This window comes from Molossus molossus, unplaced genomic scaffold (assembly GCF_014108415.1).
Source record: "Molossus molossus isolate mMolMol1 unplaced genomic scaffold, mMolMol1.p scaffold_m16_p_20, whole genome shotgun sequence".
Lineage (NCBI taxonomy): Eukaryota > Metazoa > Chordata > Mammalia > Chiroptera > Molossidae > Molossus > Molossus molossus.
In genome coordinates, this window is record NW_023425356.1 from 53,936,732 (window position 1) to 53,958,982 (window position 22,251).

Below are 22,251 nucleotides of genomic sequence, written 5' to 3' on the forward strand. Positions count from 1 at the left end.
CAAAGGTCCCTGCTGGAGCCTGAGGAGCCGGGCATCTGGGCATGAGAGCGGGGCCCTGCAGGAGGCACCCAACGGTCTGCCGGATGCCAGGGTCCACGGCCGGCGCCGCGGGGGCCCTGGGAGGAGCCTGACGAGGAAGGCCGGCCAGCTGAGGAGTGCGGGCTCCCAGGGTCGCCGCATCTGGTCTGCATGCCCCTCACTCCTGTGGACCGGAGGGAGAACAGCAAGCTTTTTCCAGACGATGTTTAGGAATTCAGAAGTAACAATGGTGAGTGAGTAACTCCAGGCAACTGGAAGAGGGGGATACAGAAGCATGACTAACAGACTCGAGGCGCAGGGACAGAAGCCTGCAGGGTGTCCCCGGTCTGCGTGGAGGAGGGAGCAGATAATTCCAGATGAAAAGTTCAGCAAAAATAATAGCTCCGGAGCCCCATGAGGTGCCGCAAGTGCTCCATGAAAAGAAGAGACACGTAAGGAGGCCGCGAAGGGGCAAACAGGGACGTGTGAGGCAGGCGCCCCAAAGTGGACATGTGTGGGTGCGAGCGGGGCCATCGCCCTGCGCCGAGCTCCCTGCAGAGGACAACCCTGGGAGCTGGGGCCCCGCCTCAGCCCGGAGCACGGCGTCAGCCTGTGCACCATCATCACCTGTGTGTCCCGAACATGGGGGCGAGGGCCAGGCGCAGCCGCCTCCTGTCTCGGTGCCCAGCGCACTGGAGAAGGGCCGGCGCCAGCTGCTGTTGGAGGAGGAAGGAAGGAGCTGGCGAAGCAGCGAGGGAGGGCTGAGGCAAACGCCCCGGGTACACGCAGCACCTGCACCTCCTGGGCCGACGCCCTTCCTCCGCTGGTGCCAAGTCCACCCAGAGCCTCGGGCCCTACAGGGCCAGGAGCACGACCTCCGGCTCCTAGGCCCCCCAGCGCCTGGCACAGGCTGGACGTGGGTCTCAGACAGAGCCTCACTACACGGGCTGAATGAAGCCGACACGGAGAGACGGCGAAGTGACTTCTCTGGCCCTTGGCTCTGCCTTACGGGAGGAACAGCTGGCCGCCGTCAGCCCTGCGGCGGGCAGTCCTTGCCCAGAGCTTCAGCACGGCGCCTTCCCCAGGCCCCGGGCAGTTCCAGGGAGCACTGGGGTCGCAGCAAGACGCACTGGCACAGCCACGGGCCAGGGAAGTTGGCACCACAGCCACCTGGCTGAGGCCGACTCCAGGCAGCCTGACCGAAGTCAAGAGAACTCATAATTCATCCAGAGGGGACTTTAAAAGCAATCCAATTAGTCAAGTGTGACTACAGATTGGGCAGTTGAATGTCAATAAAATCAACCGTGAGGACGGGAGCTGGGCTGGGAAGGGACTTTCCCCAGAGCACACGGCCCCGGAGGGGGTGGAGGGTCAGCTTCTGGGACCCTGCTACCCCTGCCACGGCGACCTGTCAGCAAAAACGGCTGCACAGGACCGGGGAGCTCTCCTCCCTGAATACACAAATCCCAGCAGGCAGCCCCCAGGGTGCTGGCCCCGCAATCACAGGCAGGGCGGGGCTGGCGGCAGGGAGTGTGCGGGGCAGGAGGCGCCGTCTGTGATCACGGCCAGTGCAGTGTGCCAGGCCTTTCGATGTGGACGGGACACCGAGGAGGCCGTGACTGTAGGTGACGTCCCTTCTCAGGAAACAGGTAGCTCTGGACCCCTAGCCGAACCTGGACCCCTCCAGGCTGGGGAGGCAGGAGCCGGCCCTGCTCCGCCCTCCACCCACCTCCATGCCTGCTCGGCCCCGACTGGCAGGTCACACACTGTGCCAGCGTGTCCACGGCAGCAGAGACGAAGAGTGCAGGCACTCAGTGGGAAGAGGAAGGCCAGTGTGATGGACAATTTGGGGACATCGGCCTTGTCCTACCATCCAGATAAACTGACCTCCGTTGTGGCAGGAAGCGAGGGGATGGTGCCGGGCAGGCGGCCCGAGCGGATTACCATAAATGCGCCCAGTCAATGAGAGTGGAACAGGCACACCACGGAGCCTGCACAGCGTCCTTGTGGAAGGACGCCGGCCTCGAGCACTCAGCCCTGAGCCGGGAGGAAACGATCCGCAGCAAGTGGATCATCTGGTTCTCAGCCCCAGCCTCTGGCAGCCGGGCCAGCCCAGAGGGGCGGACGGAGCGGGATGTGGCTGTCGCCGGCTGCTCCGTCCGGCCAGCGGCTCAAGGTGGCAGTGGTGCGGCCTGGGCCCCTCACAGCCCCTGAAGGCTGGGCTGAGGCCCGCCCCCCACTCCGAGTGGGTCTGAAGGAAGTGCCTCCAGTGACGGTCCATCAGGCCACTGCCCTCCCCACCAAGGCTCCGAGCCCAGACAGCACCTCTGTCCACCCCTCTGCACTCCCCTGCGCAGGGATTGAGATACAAGAAAAATGAACAAAGTGCATAATTTTAAACAGTCACACTTAGGACTTCATGCTGCCGAGGCTGACACTCGACTCAGCCGCAACCCCAGGGCAGGGCTCCTTCCCTCGGGCTCACTCCCTGCTCCAACAACTCCGCGGCTAGAGAATCCTTCCATGGGGACGACGCTGCCTGCGGATCAGGGCTCTGCTCTCGGGCAGAAGCCGCACACAGCAGGGCAGCTCCGGGCAAACTCTCCGACTGCTCACTGCGCAGCACCACCTGCCCCACCACCGCCCACCCCACCACCACCGCCCGCCCCACCACCACCACCTGCCCGCCCCACCACCACCACCTGCCCCACCACCGCCCGCCCCACCACCAGCTCCCCACACGCCCCCCCCTTTCACTGGGGGCCACCCAGCACGTCTCAGCAGGGGTTGCCGGGAAGCACCCAGGCTCGGAGGCGCGAGGAAGCTGCCATGGTCACACAGCAAGGTCGCGGACCTCAGCGGCCTTTCCTGGTGACCCTGAGCGTGCCGGCGACTTGGCACACTTGTGGGCACGGGGCGGCTTCCCTCTCCTTCTCTTCCCTGTTTAATGTTTTGAGCTGCAGGAGGCTTTATCGCTGGAACGGGGGAGGGGAAGGTCGTGTGTGAGGCGTGGATGTGGGGGAGCAGCCAGCTCCTGTGTGTCAGCAAAGATCACAGCTCAAACCCACAGCTCCCTTCTCTGAGCAGAACCAGCCCGAGTCCGAGGGGGGCAGACTTTCTGAGCCAGGCCAGAGAGCAAATATCAGGCTTCGCAGGACAGAGGGTGACGACCACGTGTTCTGCCCGTGGACCAATGCGGCCACAGACACACGGTGTGGGCTGGGTTCCAACAAACTGAAAACACGTAAGCGGATGATGAGGCCTCCCCTTGCCCCCCCCCCCCCATGTGGTTGTGTTGGAGCTGCAGGCTTTAGGGAGGGGGTGGGGTAACTGAGGCCGCGAGGGTGGGCCTCGCCCACGAGGGCTGTGTCCTCACAGGACGAAAGGGCGGCCGTGTGCGCAGAGCAGGGGCCGTGCACAGACACAGGGAGAGGGCGGCGTCAACAGGCCCGGAAACAGGCTTCAGCAGGAAGCAGCCCTGACAGCACCTGGGTCTCGGACGTGCACCCTCGGTGTGAGGAGTGACTGTCCGTGTGGCCGCCCCAGGTGTGGGTTTTGTTATAAAGAATCCATCTCCGGGCCAGAAAGAGGAATCTACCCCTCCTGCAAATCTAATCAACACACAGGAGTCAAATCTGTGACAAGTAATGAATCAGAAAAATGTGAAACGGTTCCTTTTTAAAGGAAATAGGTTCGATGCCTCCATCCCTGCCCTGCCCAGAGCCCCCTAAGCCAAGATCCTCATCCAGCCCCAAGGCCTCACTCAAGGCCGCTCCTCTCCTGTCCTCCGGTCGGTCCCTCAGGTCACATTCCCTAGGAAGACGTCGGTCGGGCCGCTACTTGCCTTTCAGGAGGTGAGCATGGATCCCGGCGCCTCCCAGTGGCCTTCGCCTGAGCAAAGGGACAACTCTACAGGGTCAAGTGGCCAGAAGGACACAGGCGTCAGTTCCCAGTCCTGCTAATACGTTCAGGGGGCAGATGCAGGTCAAGTAGGTCAGACACGACCCTCTCGAAGAGCAGGGAGACATCAGGGGAAGAAAAGTAAGAGCCACCCAAGGTCCCCAAAGCCCCACCCCTCACAGAGCAAGGTGTCTGCGGAGGCAGAGTTTGCAGGGTGGCCCCCACCCGAGCCAGCAATCCCAGGGCTGTGGACAGCAAGGCCAGACAGTTCCCACCCGCTGTGCCCCACAAAGGTCCGACAGCGAGGACCGAACCCTCCCGGAGGGGCCGCGTGCTCCTCTGGACGAACACACAGATGCAGGCGAGCACGTGGTCAGCTCCGTGCGTGTGGGGACAGGCCAGGCCGACCTCGTGGCCCTGAACCCATTTCAAGAAGCTCTGCCCTGGCCGGTCTGGCTCAGCGGTTAGAGCGTCGGCCTGCGGTCCAGAGACCCGGGTTCGGTTCCCGCTAAGGGCAGGTACCTCGGTTGCAGTTTGTCCCCGGCCCTGGTTGGGTCGTGTGGGTGGCAGCCACTCGATGTGTCCCTTTCACGTCGATGTCTGTCTCTCTCTCTCTCTCTCTCTCTCTCTCTCTCTCTCTTTCCCACTCTATCTGAACAAAATATCCAAAAAAAAAAAAAAAAAAGCAGCAGCATCTTGCTGGTCCCCATCCATGTCCAGGTTCCTCTGCAGAGAAAAGGGGCGGCAGGGCAGGGCGGCGGGAGGTGCTCCACACAGGGCCCCCCCGCAGCTCCGCAGCCCCGGCCCCGTGCTGCACCCCAGATCGGTCCTACGGGCTCTGAACTGCTCCGAGAATAGAGCTGGGCTGCGAGAAGAAACAAGAGAGCACTCTACTTGTCCTTAGGGACATACTTCTAAGGACAGACCAGGCCGAACCCATGTCCATTTCACAGACGCAGACCTGCACACGTCCGGAGACCCAGCGACAGTGGGTGCCCAGCGGCGGACACGCAGGCCCAGAGCCTGGACTGCAGCTCCGGGGCAGTCTCCACCACCACACCCCCCACGGGGCAGAAGCTGGTGACACCATCGTGCAGTTAGACACGAGACACCAGTAGGGTTTCCCTTGTTTCCGTTTGTATTGGGTCAGAACACCACCTTTCAGGTGTGTCTGTGTGTGGTCTTTGCATGGGCCTGAAAAATCTCATTGAACAGAGACTATTTCTTCATTATTTACGATACAGCACCCAAGACAACACCACGAGCAGTTAATTATTACTCAGAGCCACGGACTCTGCCCTCAAAACGTGCGTTTTACGCACTTGCCAGTACCTGCTCGCCCACCACGGGCGGGAAGAGGAGTGGAGAGCTGTGGGCTGCCGAGCCATGTGGGCCACCCTCGCCCTCCCACCCAGTTCCAGCTGCTGCCGGCCGCAGAGGGTTGGGTGTGGAAAAGGAAACAGGGACAAAGCCCTGAGCCTCCGCCTGTGCCGGGACTTACCCCTCCCCTTCACTGAGCAGGGGCAGGTCTGCCCCGTCTGCGACACTGCTCGTTCTTCACTGCGTATCCTTACCACAGAGGACTACGTTGAAGCCTTTCTGTTCTAGGCTGTCTCCTCCCTGGTCCTGTTCTCCCTGGTCCTATCCCCACTCTCTGTCCCTCGCCCCCCTCTCTCCGTCCCTCGCCCCCCTCTCTCTGTCCCTCGCCCCCCTTCTCTCCGTCCCTCGCCCCCCTCTCTCCGTCCCTCGGCCCCCTCTCTCCGTCCCTCGCCCCCCTCTCTCCGTCCCTCGGCCCCCTCTCTCCGTCCCTCGCACCCCCCTCTCCGTCCCTCGCCCCCCTCTCTCCGTCCCTCGGCCCCCTCTCTCCGTCCCTCGCCCCCCTCTCTCCGTCCCTCGGCCCCCTCTCTCCGTCCCTCGCACCCCCCTCTCCGTCCCTCGCCCCCCTCTCTCCGTCCCTCGGCCCCCTCTCTCCGTCCCTTGCACCCCCCTCTCCGTCCCTCGCCCCCCCATCTCCGTCCCTCGCCCCCTCTCTCCGTCCCTCGCACCCCCCTCCGTCCCTCGCCCCCTCTCTCCGTCCCTCGCCCCCCCATCTCCGTCCCTCGCCCCCTCTCTCCGTCCCTCGGCCCCCTCTCTCCGTCCCTCGCCCCCTCTCTCCGTCCCTCGCCCTCTCTCTCACTGCTGCCTCACTGCAGCCCAGGCCCACACACGCTTTTGATGAATCCGTCCGTCCCCAGACATCCACGCAGCACCCACTGCGTGCGGCACCCCCGAGACCCCCAGCACACGGACTTCTCCACCAGACTTGGCCTGGCATAGTTGAGTGAATGAACTGACCACAGCTTAGCAGACACACTGGCATCACCCCACTGGATGAAGAATGAACGGGGCACAGGTAACCCCGTAAGTGGCCTCCACGTTCCCATCGCTCCCATGGGCAGAGCTGAGGGATGGCCTAGGAAGGGAACAGACAACCCGCTGAGTTCAGGTGGAGGCCACGAGAAGGCAGCCCGCCGGCCGCCACAGCAGACCAAGATCCGGTTGATGGCGAAGAGAAGAAGGAAGCCCATGGGGTTCCCAGGAGCGAACCGCTTGCCTTCCTCTGCTGGGCCTGGGGCCCCACCCCACATGCCCGCCTTCTCCCCCCAGGAGAGCCTGGGGCCCTTCCCGCGGGCTCGCACAGAAGGGCCAGAATCTCACCCCCGCCCCCCACCCCCCCGCTCGCCTCCTCTTCAGGCTGAGCGCCTGGAGGCGGCCCCAACGTGTCTCGGGACAGACAGCCTGTGACAGGAGTCACAGCGAGGCGTGGAGCTGCCCGTTCTGGACGCTCCAGGCTCCCGCCTCGGCGTCACTTCCTGCGGCATCCGGGGTCTCCTGCGGGCCGGAGGCAGTGTCCCACACACAGTTCGCGACACCCCATAGCTGCTGGAACCGCCTGCAGCAGCTCGTGTCCACCAGGACCCTCGTAAGAGCAGTGACTTCACGCTGGAGACTGAGACACGTGTGACGGCCCGACCAGCAGTTCCCACACTTGACCTTCAACAGAATCACCTGGCGGCTTATTAAAACTCAACTGCTGGGCGCTGGGCCCCAGCCCTGGAGTTTCTGGGTAAGTCCTGGGTGGGGCCTGGGACTGCATTTCTAACAAGGTCCCAGGTGAGCCCGATGCTGCCGGTCGGGACCACACAGAGAGCCACCGGCCCAGGTCAGCAGGCCATCGAGGAGACCGCGACACTGTCACTGACTGAAAACCCCAATCAGTTCCTTACCTGCAGGGGGCCCCTCCCCTGTGAGCAGCAGTGCCCGTTAGCTGGCACCACCCACACACGGGGACGCAGGCGAGCACCTGGCCTCCGCCACCTGCTCTGAAGGGACAGGACGCTGCCAGGCTGAAGCAGCCGTCTCATCGCAAAGACAACGATAATGATTACCATTATTGAAACTAATGGGCCAATAATTCATCTTGATCAGAAGTCAGTGACAAATGCAGAGGTCGGCTACAGTCACCCCTCTTGTCCGGGGCTCCAGAGTGGGGGAGGAGCAGGAAGGGAATTTCGCCGCTATCTGGGGAGAGCAGCAGGAATTTCTGGAATCCCTTATCTTCCCTGCAGCCCAAACACAGATGCTCAAGCAACTCAGTGAGTCCAGGAGCGGCAGTGGGGGTGCTGGGGAGGCAGGAAGCTTTCCCCCGGCACCCCAAGTGGGCTGGAGGACACACAGAGAAACACACTGGGCGGTGCCCTCTGGCCCCTGGTTGGAGCACAGAACACCCTGAGCAGGGCTGAGCCCAGGACAGAGTGTCAGGAGCAGAGAAGAGAGACTCCCCAAGCAAGAAGCCGCTGAGGCCGAGGAGCCGGGCAGGAGGAGCCGGGCAGGAGGAGCCGGGCAGGAGGGGCCACAGAGTAGTGCCCTCCACCTGCGAGGAGGGGCCCTCCCACCTGGACGCGGCTGTGGGAGTGGGCAGTGGTCTGGGGACACTGACACGCTGAGAGAAAACCAAACTGAGGCCACTGAGGGACCGTCTAAGATGGCAGGAGTCCTCAAAGCTGTCCAGGTCGCCAAACACAAGAGAAGACTGACCAGTGGCCATCACCAAGAGCAGGCCAAGTAGGCGTGACAAGTAAATGCCCCGCGGTGCCCCAGGTGGGACCCTGGGGCAGAAGAGGGATGTGACTTACTCATGACAAGGCGTGTCAGTGTGACAAGCACGCCCACACGGAGGTGTCACTCGGAGGAGGGCTGGGGACAGGAACCGTCCGCACTGCCCACGTAGGAGTCTCACAGCAGACTGTTGAGTGTGTTCTGAGAGAGGAGGCGGGGAGCGCGGCAGCCAGAGAGCTGTGGGGGTGACAGGCGCCGGGAACAAGACTGGAGGCCAGGCCGCCCCCCGCACAGTGGAGCACTGGAGGTGTCAGGGCAGACAGGCAGGCCTGGGGCGGGGGGTGCTCCCAGGGTGCAGGGGCCCTGTGTGTGAGGCCAGCACCGAGGCCCGGGGTCTACTGGATGAGGCGCAGGGGCTACTGGAGTGAAGATCACGAACCAGCTCTCTGGACAGCGCCCGGCTGCTGACTCTGGGCCCCGCAGCAGTGCCCCGCAGAGTCAGGGTGGGCTGCAGATCACTGGGCCTGTGGGGCGGCAGAGTGGCAGCCCGAGCGGCCCTCCCTGGAGGTGACACCCACCCCCACTCAGCTGCGACGCCCACTGCTCCCTCAGAAACCCCGCGGGAGAGCCCACGGGTCCATCCTGAAGACTGCCCAGCCGGCTCCCCCCGCGGGAGAGCCCACGGGTCCATCCTGGAGACTGCCCAGCCGGCTCCCCCCGCGGGAGAGTCTCTGGGTGTAAGCTGCACGCCAGTAGAAACAGCCCGACCCCAGCAGGTCTGGTCTGCGCACAACCCTCCTGGCCTCGGCCCTGGTGCCTCGTTCCCCTGGAAAGAGCAGCTGGTTCTCCCTTCCCAGAACCCTCTTCCGTCTACCCGACCAGCGAGAGCGGCACAGACACAGGTCTGTGCAGGAAAGCTTCTAGCAGGGGGGGGGAGTCCACAGGCCAATGGATGACACCTGAGGACAGACTCGGGCCACAGTAAGAAGGGGTGCTTCCCAGTTGGAAGGGGGCCCCAGCATGTGCAGGGCGCTCAGCAGGGTCATCACTGGGCCCAGGGTGCCAGGCAGAACCCACACGCCTGGCTCGGGTCCAGTCTCCAGTCCGCAGGTGACGAGCCTCCTCCAGACCTGCCCGAGACACCTGAGCCTGGGGTGCCCGGGGGAGGTGGAAGCAAGTCCACGCACAGTGACGGCCACCGCGGACATCTGCCGAGGTGACAGGGCCTCTCTAGCTGAGGACGGAGAGGGAGACATGCGTTTGAGAAATATTTAGGAGGCTGGCGGGTGACTATGTGGGGGCTACTGACAGAGAAGAGTCTGGTGGCCCGAGGCCCCCGGCTCACAGGGTGCACGGACCAGACGCCTTTCGACGAGATGGAACAAGCAGGGAGGGAGCAGAGCAGAGAGGGGCCGCAAAGTGCATGGCTTTGGCTTTGACATATTGAACTGAAGGGCCTTGGGGACTTCCAAATGAGGGTGTCACACAGGACATATGAGCCTCAGAGTCTACAGAGAAGTTTATAAAAATCCAGTAATGGCCTTATTTGCATCTAGTGCTGGCCACTGTCTGGCTGCGTTCCCAGACTGGACACAGGCTGCTGCCGGGCGGACGCTGTGACACGGGGCCTCACAGGTCTGTGCCCGGAGCTGGGGGAGCCCCAGCGGAGGTGAGTCTGGCCCCTCTCTGGGGGCTGCACCCCTGCACTGCCCCGTCCACGGCCCTGCGCAAGCTGCAGACGGGGTCAGGGAGATGGCATCTAATGGGCAGGCAGGGCACGGATGATAATGCTGTGACCCTTATCACCGCTGCGGAACTCGGGGACCGGCCAGGCTGGGAAACCTGCGCCCTGTGAGCCCATGAAAGCAACCAGCGGCCAAACCCGCCCGTCCTGCCCTGGCCTCGTGCTGTCCAACATAAAAGGACAGTGTCGGGAACAGCCCTTCACACAGACGCCCGTGCCCTAGTTCCTGAAGGGAGGGGAGGGGCACAGCCGCTGGACTGCAGTGAGCGGGATGGACACGCACACCAGACCCTGCCCGTCGGCACAAGCTGCGGACAGCACCCGGAGCAGCTGCCAGCTCATCTCTCCTCTGATTTAATGAGCTTCTCATTAAGCACTGGAAGCCGGTCCCCGGGGAGCGCCTGGCACCTGGCCACTCGGCAGACAGGTGATGAGGGAGCAGTGGATTCCTCCCAAGACAGAGCCCACACCAGGCTGCCTCCAGACCATCCGGCCACCCCAACACTTGCTCACTCCAAAAAGTCAGCACGCTTCTCACTGACCCCAAACCTGCCTTCAAGTGCACAAGCCCAGCGCAACCCCTGTGCCGGGCAGACAGCTCACAGGGACCGGAAGAAACGCCATCCCTGCCCCTCTCTGCGGACACCAGAGGGAATGCTGACCATGTTCGTCCAGAGGACTCCGAACCGTGGGAGGACCCTTCAGAGCCTAAAGCGGCACCCAGGAAATGTTGAAATCCCACATTTGCTCTTCAAGTTGCACATAAACCTCCTTTTACATACCACAGTGAATGGCTTCGTGTTCTTCACATTCGGAGCTAATTAACAGCGACTTATCAGACCTTTCCCTCAAGTCTTTGAACAAATACAACAGCCCCCACCCTCTCTCTCCCAGCAGGCCCCACATCCTCCAGGACGACAGGCATCTCGGTTTGAGAAGCAGCAGACTGGGAGGGGGAGAGGGTGGCTGCCGCCGCCACCCATCCATCCTGACCCTGGCCTGGAGTCAGGTCGACCCCCAGCTCAGCCGCTTCCCTGCAGTGTGGGCAGAGGGTGCAGGTGTGCGGAGGGGTGCCTCCCCCCTGCACTCCGCCCGGACCCCAGGCTCACCCGGATCCGGCGCATGGCAGCCACGATCTCCACTCTGCTGTTGGGCCGAGGCACGTCCAGGCTCCCGACGTACTGTGGGGAAGAGAAGGCTCGGTGAGAACAGGGGCGGCGTGACCCTAGTCACAGCGTGGGAGCGGTGGGCGGGCCTTCAGAGGTCACTGGGGTCATCTCCCCATTTCACAAGAGCCAAAGGGGCGGCCACTTCCGAAGTAATTTATAAAAAGCAAAGAGACCACCGCTCCCTCTTCCGTGCTGTCCCCTCACCAGAGACGCAGCGTCCACTCAGGAGGCTCCGGTGAGGAAGGTCCTGTGAGGTCCCCCAGCACCAGCCCGTGGCCCGAGGTGGCCGTCCTGTCACCTGCCTCACCTGTGACATGGGGTTCCAGTCCATGTCACAGGAGATAAGGTATGTCTCTAACAAAACTGCTGTGCACATAGTAAAGCCCCCCCAAAAAAGGAAAAGGGATTTTTTTAAATTAATGGCAGATCATGGAGTGAGCCCTGGGTTCTCAGAGAACTCACATGCTTGAGTGAGTTCCTAATTGGAGGAAAGGAATGGACTAATTATATTTTAGTAAGATTTTTAACCTGGCCCTGGCCGGTTTGGGTCAGTGGTTAGAGCATCGGCCTGCGGTCCAGAGAGACCCAGGTTCGGTTCCCACTAAGGGCACGTACCTCACTTGCAGTTTGTCCCCAGTCCTGGTTGGGTCGTGAGGGTGGCAGCCACTCGATATATCCTTTTCACATCAATGTTTCCCTCCCTCTCCCTCCCTCCCACTCTATCTGAAAAATGAAAAAAAAAAAAAAATGTCCTCGGGTGAGGATAAAAAAAAAAGATTTTAAACCTGATTATACTATTATTTTTTTAATGACATGTAGATTAATTTTAATAGTTTAATAATTTGTCACTGTACACTATTCAAATAATATGCAAAAGACTAGACTCCCACCACCAACAGCCACACACACACTGTACGCGGACAGACACCCGTTCCTAGATACACTGCACACGGACAGACACCCGTTCCTAGATACATTGCACACGGACAGACACCCGTTCATAGATACACTGCACACGGACAGACACCCGTTCCTAGATACCTAGTATTTATTTCACGTAAAGAGATTGTATCACTCGCTGTTCTGCAGCCTGGCCTTTTGCTCCAAGTACAGCGTGAGCGTGTTTGCCGACCCTGGGCTTTCCCTCTCCTCACACACCGTCCGACGAACAGCCCACGGCTCCCCTGGAACTTGGCCCAGAGTAACTGCAGACCATCCCAGCTGAGACTGCAGCCGGATTAAGAAGGACGTCAGGACGTGTTTCCTGTGGCCACGGGACAGCAGGTACTACCTGAAACCGGGCGCTGGCCCCAGCGAGCAGGGTTTCAAACCATAAACGGTGCACAAGGGTGCCCCCTGGTGCCGCCCCGTCTGTGCTCATACACGGGGCAGCAAAGACCCCAGCGGCCAGTGGTGAGCAGGGAGCACACTGGGCCTGGCCCTCGAGGAAGCCCCACCAGGAGAGTGGGGAGCCCCTGGTGACTCGCTCAGGTAAACAAAGCCCCCAGGCCCAAGAGTCCGGTCAGATTCACAGAAGTAGGCATTTCTCCATCTGAGCTCTGCCAGGGTGTAGCCCTCAGCGACCTGCACAACCAGGGCGACACCAGGCCTGTTCCGCGCTGTGTGACCTCAAAGGCCCTCCAGCCAGCGCGGTCTGCGCACTCCTGCTGGGCGCTCGGCCAATGCTCGTCCAGAGTCCTGGAGCAGTCGGACTGGCTGGGCTGCTGTTCCCCAGCGGTCACATTGGTGCCAGGACTTCAGGAGCGAGCAGGGTCACGGTGACAGGTGGGCCAGGGGCTGCACGGTCCTCGCACCCTGATCTCTGCCGGCCGGGGAAGGGCTGCTGCCCAGGGAGACCCACAGCCAGGCCTGAACACCCGCCCAGATGGGCCCATCCCACTGCTACCCTCGCCCAGTTATCCCCTCAGGAAGGGGCCCTGCAGCCTCAGGGAACAAGTGCGCACAGCTCTGGGGGGGTCCTCCCGAGGGGGTAGCAGCCTGCGGGGGTCACCTGAGGGCCCCAGCAATGGCTCCACCAGACACAGCCCCCTGGTGCCAAGCACACCCACCTGTCGTGCACACACGCAGCACACACGCCCCACAGCCCACGTGCGCTTGCGGGTTACCCTCTCGCCTTCCTTCCAGTGGGGAAGAAATCGCAATGCCCCCTTTCCGAGGGAGTCGGAGCCCACAGCCCCACCCTCCTGGGTCAGAGGCAGTAGCAGGAACACCAGGTGGGGTCAGGTCCACACCTCCTGTTCTAGCCGCGGTGTGTGCGCACACACACCACTCCATCTGAATGTCTCACCCCCACCCTCCTGGGTCAGAGGCAGTAGCAGGAACACCAGGTGGGGTCAGGTCCACACCTCCCGGTCTAGGCCGACTGTGCACACTCCACACTAACCACACGAGTCAGAGCGGAGCCGCGGTGTATGCGCGCACACACCACTCCATCTGACATGTCTCACCCCCACCGAGAGGATCTCGACAAGGAGCCACAGCCACCTCCGCAGTCACTTCAGTCTGTCCTGAGGCTCCAGCTGTAAGAGGCAGGCGGAGTCCAGATCCACCTGCTGGTCCAGCTCGTCTCGTTTCTGGGGTGAACAGAACCTGGGCTGGTGCCCCCCCCCCCCCGAGACTGGAAAGCTGGCTCCCAGGCCTGAACCACCTGCTGAGCCAACAGAGATCCAGGCTTCTGTCACCTCCTACAGGGACCAGGCAAATCCACGTCCCTGCCTGCCATCAAAGGCTAATGCCTGGGGTAGGTGACCACTCAGAACAGCATCACCTGCATCTGCCGCCTCCTCAGGCCCCCAGGTGCAGGGGCTCCTGGGATGGCAGAGGTGTCAGCTCAGTACCTGGAACTGGAGGAATTCTTCCTAAATGGCAGCTGATGGTCTCTCCTCTCCGTGCCCAGGTCTTGCTCCTCCCGACCTTCCTCGTCTGACTCGCAGCCCCAGCACATGCACAGGTGGTACAAGCCTGGAGCCTGGGGCTCAGCCCAAATGAGCTTCTCCCTTATCCACCACAGCTAACTAGTGGCCAGGACCTGCCAACTGCTCTCCTCCACCTCCCCATCCACCCTGCCCCTCCCTGGTCCCAGAAAAACCTTCCTCTCTCACTCACTGTATGCAAGGAGCCCCTTCTCCACGGCCCCATGGCCTCTCCAAACCACCCTCCACCAGGAAGTCAGAGAGATCTTCCAAATGCAAATCAGACCCTGTTACCCCTTGTTTAGGAGCCTGCCATGCTTGCTGCCAAAGTTCCAGAGATGACAACTGAAGGCCTCAGCGTGGCCTGCCCCTCCTACATGCCCAGCTTCCGCTCAGACCACCGGCCTCTCCATCATTCAGGAGGTCCTCGAACTTACCACATTGTCTCACAGCCAAGGATTCCACACTGCTGTTCCCTGTGCACAGAATGTTCCCCTCCACCCCTCTCTCCACTCCTCCAACATCTACGCCCATCTCTACTCCCTCCTGCTGCCCCAGAAAGGTGAGATGCCCACACAGTGTCCTGTGACCTACAGTGCTCTCAGCACGGACACAGCCAAATATACGCGTTCATCCCATGTTCATGGTTGGTTATGCCTAGCACAGGTCCAGGCCCACACCTGACTGAGTAGAATCCTCCAACAATGTAGGCATGTTCACCCCACTGCTCGCTGGGAGAATCCCCACTCTGAGGAGGGGGAGGAGGAGGCCTCAGTGCTGGATTCTGCCCCATTTTCCAACATCATCACCAGCTACCCACCCGTACTCCAGACTGAGTCCCTAAGCTCACCTGAATTTTACCCAGGTGCCCGACTGAACCCAAGCCAGATGTCCCTACAGGAGCACATGCAATCCCGACTTGCCCAGCGATGAGGGTAGAGTCCTGTTGGTGACTTTTAACAGCTGGGCATTCTATTCTGTAAGATTTTACAGGGTCTATGTGCCACCTTCCAGGGTCCCTGCTGTGAGATACTGCAGGGCCTCTATTCAGAGCATCTACACAGAGGGTAAGGGAAAGGAGCTTAAAATGTCAGGGCCTGCCTCTTTTTCATTAGCATCGAAAGAAAAGGCTAGAAGGAACAACGGTGCTGGGCAATCCAATACGAGGTTACCTTGTCAGTCTGTCTGTGGCATCACCTTCCAGATAAGCAGGCGTTAACTGCAAACAAGGTTCACCAATGGACTCCAAGTATTTCTATAAGTTTCTGGACAACCTCAGCCTCCATGCGAGATTAGTGCCTGATGAAGTTTTCATTTTCTTGAGTCCACCCTCTTTTCTGAAGATTAACTTCTGAAGACAATGGTAAACTAAACTGTAGTGGCTCCTGGTACATGAACCACAACACAAAAGCAGCAAGTCCTAACAGCTTGACACAGCTACCAATATTGTCACCACCCCCTGACTTGTTAGACTTTCCACCATTGCCCTCGTCAGGGTACTCCCTTCACTTACAAGTGTTTCCAGAGACCAGGAAAAAAACTTATGTATGAATAAAAAATAAAAGCATTAGGTGACTCTGCCTCTAACAACGTCGGAGCAACAGTATCAGCAGATGAGGCCTCCTTCTAACGGCAAATAGAAAGTCTGGACCAGACGCACAGTAACTGCAGAGCACTGGAGTCTGGGCCAGACGCACAGTAACTGCAGAGAACTGGAGTCTGGACCAGACGCACAGTAACTGCAGAGAACTGGAGTCTGGACCAGACGCACAGTAACTGCAGAGAACTGGAGTCTGGACCAGACGCAAAGTAACTGCAGAGAACTGGAGTCTGGACCAGACGCACAGTAACTGCAGAGAACTGGAGTCTGGGCCAGACGCACAGTAACTGCAGAGAACTGGAGTCTGGACCAGACGCACAGTAACTGCAGAGCACTGGAGTCTGGACCAGATGCACAGTAACTGCAGAGAACTGGAGTCTGGACCAGACGCACAGTAACTGCAGAGAACTGGAGTCTGGGCCAGACGCACAGTAACTGCAGAGAACTGGAGTCTGGGCCAGACGCACAGTAACTGCAGAGAACTGGAGTCTGGACCAGACGCACAGTAACTGCAGAGAACTGGAGTCTGGACCAGACGCACAGTAACTGCAGAGAACTGGAGTCTGGGCCAGACGCACAGTAACTGCAGAGCACTGGAGTCTGGGCCAGACGCACAGTAACTGCAGAGCACTGGAGTCTGGGCCAGACGCACAGTAACTGCAGAGAACTGGAGTCTGGGCCAGACGCACAGTAACTGCAGAGCACTGGAGTCTGGACCAGACGCACAGTAACTGCAGAGAACTGGAGTCTGGGCCAGACGCACAGTAACTGCAGAGCACTGGAGTCTGGACCAGATGCAAAGTAACTGCAGAGAACTGGAGTCTGGACCAGATGCACAGTAACTGCAGAGCACTGGAGTCTGGACCAGATGCAAAGTAACTGCAGAGAACTGGAGTCTGGGCCAGACGCACAGTAACTGCAGAGCACTGGAGTCTGGACCAGATGCAAAGTAACTGCAGAGAACTGGAGTCTGGACCAGATGCACAGTAACTGCAGAGAACTGGAGTCTGGACCAGACGCACAGTAACTGCAGAGCACTGGAGTCTGGACCAGATGCAAAGTAACTGCAGAGAACTGGAGTCTGGGCCAGACGCACAGTAACTGCAGAGCACTGGAGTCTGGGCCAGACGCACAGTAACTGCAGAGCACTGGAGTCTGGGCCAGACGCACAGTAACTGCAGAGCACTGGAGTCTGGGCCAGACGCACAGTAACTGCAGAGCACTGGAGTCTGGGCCAGACGCACAGTAACTGCAGAGCACTGGAGTCTGGGTCAGACGCACAGTAACTGCAGAGCACTGGAGTCTGGGTCAGACGCACAGTAACTGCAGAGAACTGGAGTCTGGGCCAGACGCACAGTAACTGCAGAGAACTGGAGTCTGGACCAGACGCACAGTAACTGCAGAGCACTGGAGTCTGGGCCAGACGCACAGTAACTGCAGAGCACTGGGGTAGGCCACTAGCCCACGTTCCCCTGGGGCAAAAGAAGAGGCCCATAAGCGGATGCAATGTAAAGGCCCCTGGGTCTCTGTGTTCGCACTCGCAGCCTCTCTCTGAAACCCGCTCGGCTCCAGGGCTGGGGCCCACAGCACACACCATGAGAGGCAGGAGGCCCCCCGTCCCAGGGAGGGCAGCGGGGCTGCAGCACTCAGCAGGCAGAAGAGGGGCGGGTCTCCCCAGCTCCTGGCTCCCTTCCAGACCCTCCCGCCTGCCTGCTCACCACCTCTTCCTTCAGGTCCAAGCTGGCCGGTTTCTGTTCTGCCACCTGCTCACCTGGCCCCATTCCTTGGTCTCCTGGCCGCACTGGGTCTTCTCTCCAAAAACACACAAGTAGAAAGAAACCTAACACCCTGCTCATACCTAGAAATCAGCAGCTGTGATGCTACTCCCTTAACCAACCTCTGTCCTGATACCTGCTAAACACCTGGGGTCACAGGAGCAGAGATTGCAAAGTCAAAAGGAATGTTAGGAGTCATGTCCAAGGTTACATTACAAGAGATTAATAAGAATGTATGACAAGTACTCAGATAGCTGGGCGTCCAGCCAGTGCTCACAGTACACAACATCCTGACCCACCTAAGGGCACTCTCTCCGGTCACCGCTTCCTTCCCAGGACTTCCTGTCTGCGCCAGGACGTTTGCCTCATCACCAGCACTATCTGCATCCCCAGCAGGACAGGGGCTCCGTGAGGGCTGCCACCTCACCTGTGGTCCCGTATTCCCAGCCCGAGAGCAGGGCCGGGCACAGAGCCAGTGGAATGAGGAACTGCAGCCAGAGGTTACGTGACCGGCCAAGGACACAGTCAGGGCACAGTGCTCCAGGCATCTCCACCACTGGGACGGGCAGCCCTTCCTGCAGAAACTGCTCCTGGAGCCAGCAGAGGGGCGGCCCCTGAGCAGGATCCTGAGTGTGACCTGGGCGGAAGTTCCCGCCTCATTTAGCATCGAACAAAGCAGCGCTCAGCGTAGCAGCAGCAGGGCCGATTCCAGGGCGCACACTCAGCCGATGACCTCCCCTGAACGCCTGGAGAGGGGAAGAAAAAGGCTGCTGGGGCGTCCCGCACCCCACTGCTAGGCCCGCTGTTTCCCAGGTGCTGAGGTGCACGGGGACTCAGAAGGGCCCATGTGGACATTCAGCAGGGTCCTTACCCCCAACTGCAACACGACAGAAACCTTGGTGCATGTTCTCCTGTCCCTGCCCCTCCCGACACCCCTTCCAAATGCCTGAAGTGCAGCTGCCACGCGGCCTCATTCACGTGTGGTCTAAGGGATGAGGCATTTACGTTGCCTCCCTCTCTCCCAGCCGCTCCGAAGAGGAAGTACCACTAGCCGGCCCTCCCTATTGATCAGGGGCTCATGGGAAGTACCCAGGAGAAATGAAGACACATGGCCACACAAACATACATGTGGACGTTTGCAGCAACATCATGAATAATGGCCACAGGGAAGCCGCCCACTGTCCCTGGGCAGGAGAGTGGATAAAGAGAAGTGGCAAAACCATACAGTGTAACTCTGTTTGCAGAGCAGAGGGATGAGCACTGCTACAATGTGCAGGAACCTTGAAAACATTGTAGCACGTGAAGGAAGCCCTTCACAAGAGGCCAAACGTTACAGGATTCCAGTCAATGAAAACGTCCATGGGCAAGTCCATCGAAACAGTGACCGAGGCTCCCAGTGTTAGAGGAGTGACTGCTAATGGTCAGGCTGTCCTAAGGGGTGACGACAATGTTCTGCAACTAGACGGTGGTCACAGTTGCACAACTGTGTGAATGTACTAAGAACCACCGAACTGTACAGTTAACAGTGAATTTTATGGCATGTGAATTATAACTCAATAAGCCTGTTACTGTTTATTTAAATAACTGCCCCCCCCCTTTAGTTTGCTTCACCAAGTTGTAGAATTACAACCAATTTGGGTTCCGGGTGAGCTCTGACCCACATCCACTGGGCGCTCAGTCTCTCCGGGGCCTTTCTGCTTCGCCGGGTTCTCTGGACGCAGCACTTACCAGGGAAACCATGGGGGGGGGGGGGCATACGTTCTGAATTCTCGTTCTAGCTCCAGAAGATACACTTCCCTCTCCCAGAGAACATGTTTCTCCTCCATTGTGAGAGTAGCCCCATCCCTCTTCACGTTCCCGCTCCCGACGCAGGGAAACGCAGCAGAGCTCACCAATCACTAGATTCTTTCAGCATCGAGCTGAACCTTCCGGAGCAACGAGTCCCAACACCACACCATTTGGGACTGTCTGGGTGAACCAAGCTCACCAGTCACCCCAAAACAGACACAGCCCCCATGTTCCAGGCAGAAATTCATTTCTAAAGACATGCACACACACACACACAAAATAATACATTACACATTTTCCAAGTTAAAAATTCCAACATTCAGAGACTGTGACAGGTAGGGAAAAGCACGAGTCACGTGATGGTGAGATTAAGGAGAGGAAGTGGGGTTTCGGGGTCGGAAGAGATGGAACATGCAAGCGCGTGACCCTCCACACGCACATCCGAATGTTCACCTCTAAACCCCTGCGAGACGGCCACCTGCCTGCGCTTAAACTCCGTCGTGACGCGGTCACCGCTCAGACCGCTGGCTTCTCAAACACGACGCCTGCTGCGCACACGCTCTGGTCCTCTCCAGGTGCAGCGACGGGGTGCACAAGCCTGCTCTTCCCCGCGTCTCCCGTGCGCCAGCTCTGCCGCCCGTCCCGAGTCCCGAGTGCCGGGCACCAGGAGGGCAGCTTAAAAGAGAGACGGAGTCAACGAGCAGGGAAGGGAGAGAGCTTGAGACACACCCCGAGAGGCACCTTGAGGGCCGGGCCCCTTGGCGCCAACCCAGCCCTGAGCAGCCAGTCCGGCAGACGCGCGAGTCCGTCCACTCTCGCCACTGGCTGCTCCGCCTCTGAAGTCTCTGCGCAGCAGACAGAGACGTGCTGCTCCCCTCACATGCGCTGAGACAACAGCAGATGCACGGTGTGTCTGAGAGGGACACCGGACAGACAGGCGGACAGACACCGGACAGACAGGCGGGCACAGATAAGCCAGCAGAGGCTGAGCTCATCTCCGCGACCTGCCCCTCGCGGGGTCCTGTGCTCCGGGCCCTCGGCTCACGCCACTGCCCACGCAGCTGACTGATTAGACAAACGCGCCCCCTCAACACCAGTGGCAGCGAATGTCCTAACTCACTAGCCGGCCAGACAACACCCTCAGCCTCTCAGAGCATCATGGAAACTGCCGTCCTGCAGCTCACGGGCCACCCGCGTCGCCCTCACGGGCCACCAGAGTCACCCTCACAGGTCACCTGCGTCGCCCTCACTGGGAACCAGGTCAGGAGAACGGCGTCCGGGGACATAGGTGCTTTCAGTTAGAGCTCCCACGTCAGGAAGGGCAGCTCCTGCTGTGCCCCAGGGTCAGCGATGGCCCCACACAGGGCATCAGAGCCGGTCACACACTGGTGGACGGGAACAGGGCAGAGCGGCCACACGCCTGGGCAGTCAGCCGCGGTTCTCGCTCTGCAAAGGGGAGGCGGCCACCCTGCCGCAGGGGCCGGCGATGGTGACGTGTGCCTGTCACTGGTCACCAGCAAGGCTGTCAGCACCTTGTCTGGTTCCTCGCTCACTTGTCCCCAACTAGACAGGAACCGCCGGGCGTGGGGTGTCACCACTGCACCGAGTGCCCTGCACAGGCCTGGCCAAGGCAGTGGCTCTTGTTCAGCAAGAACCGTGAGATGCTATCGAGCTGCTGCACCTCCAGGCAGCCCCGCTCCTCCGCCCCCACCGGTTCCCCAGCTCCCCTAGGTTATCCACTCACACCTACGAACCAACCAGAGGAAAACCACACGGCCACGGCCCACTGCCGGCAGCCCGTGGGAGGACACTGACCCGGGCAGCCTCGGCCGTGGAGGCCGGGCGAGGACCTGGCCCTGCCCTTGCACTCCGCCTGCCAGGCCAAGCAAGGGGTCGGCGGGAACAGGTTTTGAAAACAACAAGCGCCACGGGAGCATTTTAAAGGAGATCAGTTTCTAGTGTTCCATTTCCTAGACACAGCTAAGTGACACGGACAGACCAGATGCCACATGGTCCAGCAACTGTGCCAAGTCCAGCCGGCCGAGGCCTCTGCTGCTCTGGAAAGCAGGTCAGCCTCTTTGCCCCGCTGGTCTGGAAACTCAGTTGCCCTCCCCGAGTTTTCAGAGGTCAGAGTCCCGCCACCCCGTGCTGCACGGCAGATCGCCAGATGGTGACGGCGATTACCGAGTGACAAAGCAGACCTGGGGCTCCCGGCACAGACCTGCCGCCCCCTCGGGAGAGGCAGGAGGCTCCTGCTCCTCTGCGTCTCAGGAGCTGCGAGCCCCACACACAGAACAGGTGTGCCCTCGAGATCACAGCCACAAATTCAGGGCATTCGCACCAACTGCTCCTGTCCTCCGGTCCTGGAAGGCCTCCAGAATGGGAGAGGAACCATCTTCCCGCAGCTCCAATGTCCCGTCCTCTCTCTGCCACAGATGAAAGTCAGAAACCTTTGCGGACACTCAGCGTGCACACTGTCCCCGAGGAACCTGCGGCCTGACCTGACCAGCCGCCTGTCCCCAGCCGGCAGCCGGGGCACGGAGGACGCACACACTAGAGCCCAGCGCTGTCAGAGCCCGCGGCTCACGTGGCCAGGTGCGCTCCTGCGAGACTGTGCGGGGCTCACGGCGGGGATGGGCCACATCTGCAAAGGGACGGGACCCACTCCTGAGCTGTCGGGCGCAGGGGAGACAGAGCTCGGAGGGCGGCCGGCACGGGCTGTGGGCTGCTCGGATGCTGTGTCCTCTCACCTGGATCTAAAGCTTTGGGGCAGCAACTGTTCAGGTTTCCACGGCAGCGTCATGAAGGGCGGGCGGGAGGGGCGAGAAGTGAGAAGGGAGAGGTGAAGGACCAGAACCAGAGCCACTGGAGTGACAGGACGGGGGAGGGGAGGGCGGGACACCTGAGAGGCGGGAGGGACAGGCCTTGAGAGTCTCCGGATGCGGCCAATCAGAGAGTGGGAGGAATCCAGAGTGGTCTTCGGGACCCCTTTATCCTTCCTTTGACCTTGCACTTTTCACCCCTGTCCTCCCCACGCAGCCCCACCTGTGCCCTGACTCGGGGGTTGGGTAACGCAGTTGTGGTCACCGTAGTGATGGCTGCCACCTGTGTTATCCCAGTTAATTGAATTCCTGAGGTGCCCTTTCGAACTGAGTTCACGTCCTCTCCCTTCTGGGCGGGCACAGTCTGTGACAGTCTTCCCTTCCTTCCCTCCTCCCTGACCAGC

At 60.4% G+C, this 22,251-nt stretch overlaps 1 protein-coding gene across 3 annotated transcripts in view; it reads right to left on the reverse strand.

Moving 5' to 3' along the window:
- LOC118637560 (carboxyl-terminal PDZ ligand of neuronal nitric oxide synthase protein-like) overlaps positions 1-22,251 on the reverse strand; it is a 77,830-nt gene that overhangs the window by 37,991 nt on the left and 17,588 nt on the right. For all 3 annotated transcript variants that reach the window (XM_036273120.1, XM_036273122.1, XM_036273121.1), the window contains exon 2: positions 10,870-10,941. In XM_036273120.1, the coding sequence (XP_036129013.1) occupies positions 10,870-10,941 (72 nt within the window). The remainder of the gene's footprint in view (positions 1-10,869; positions 10,942-22,251) is intronic.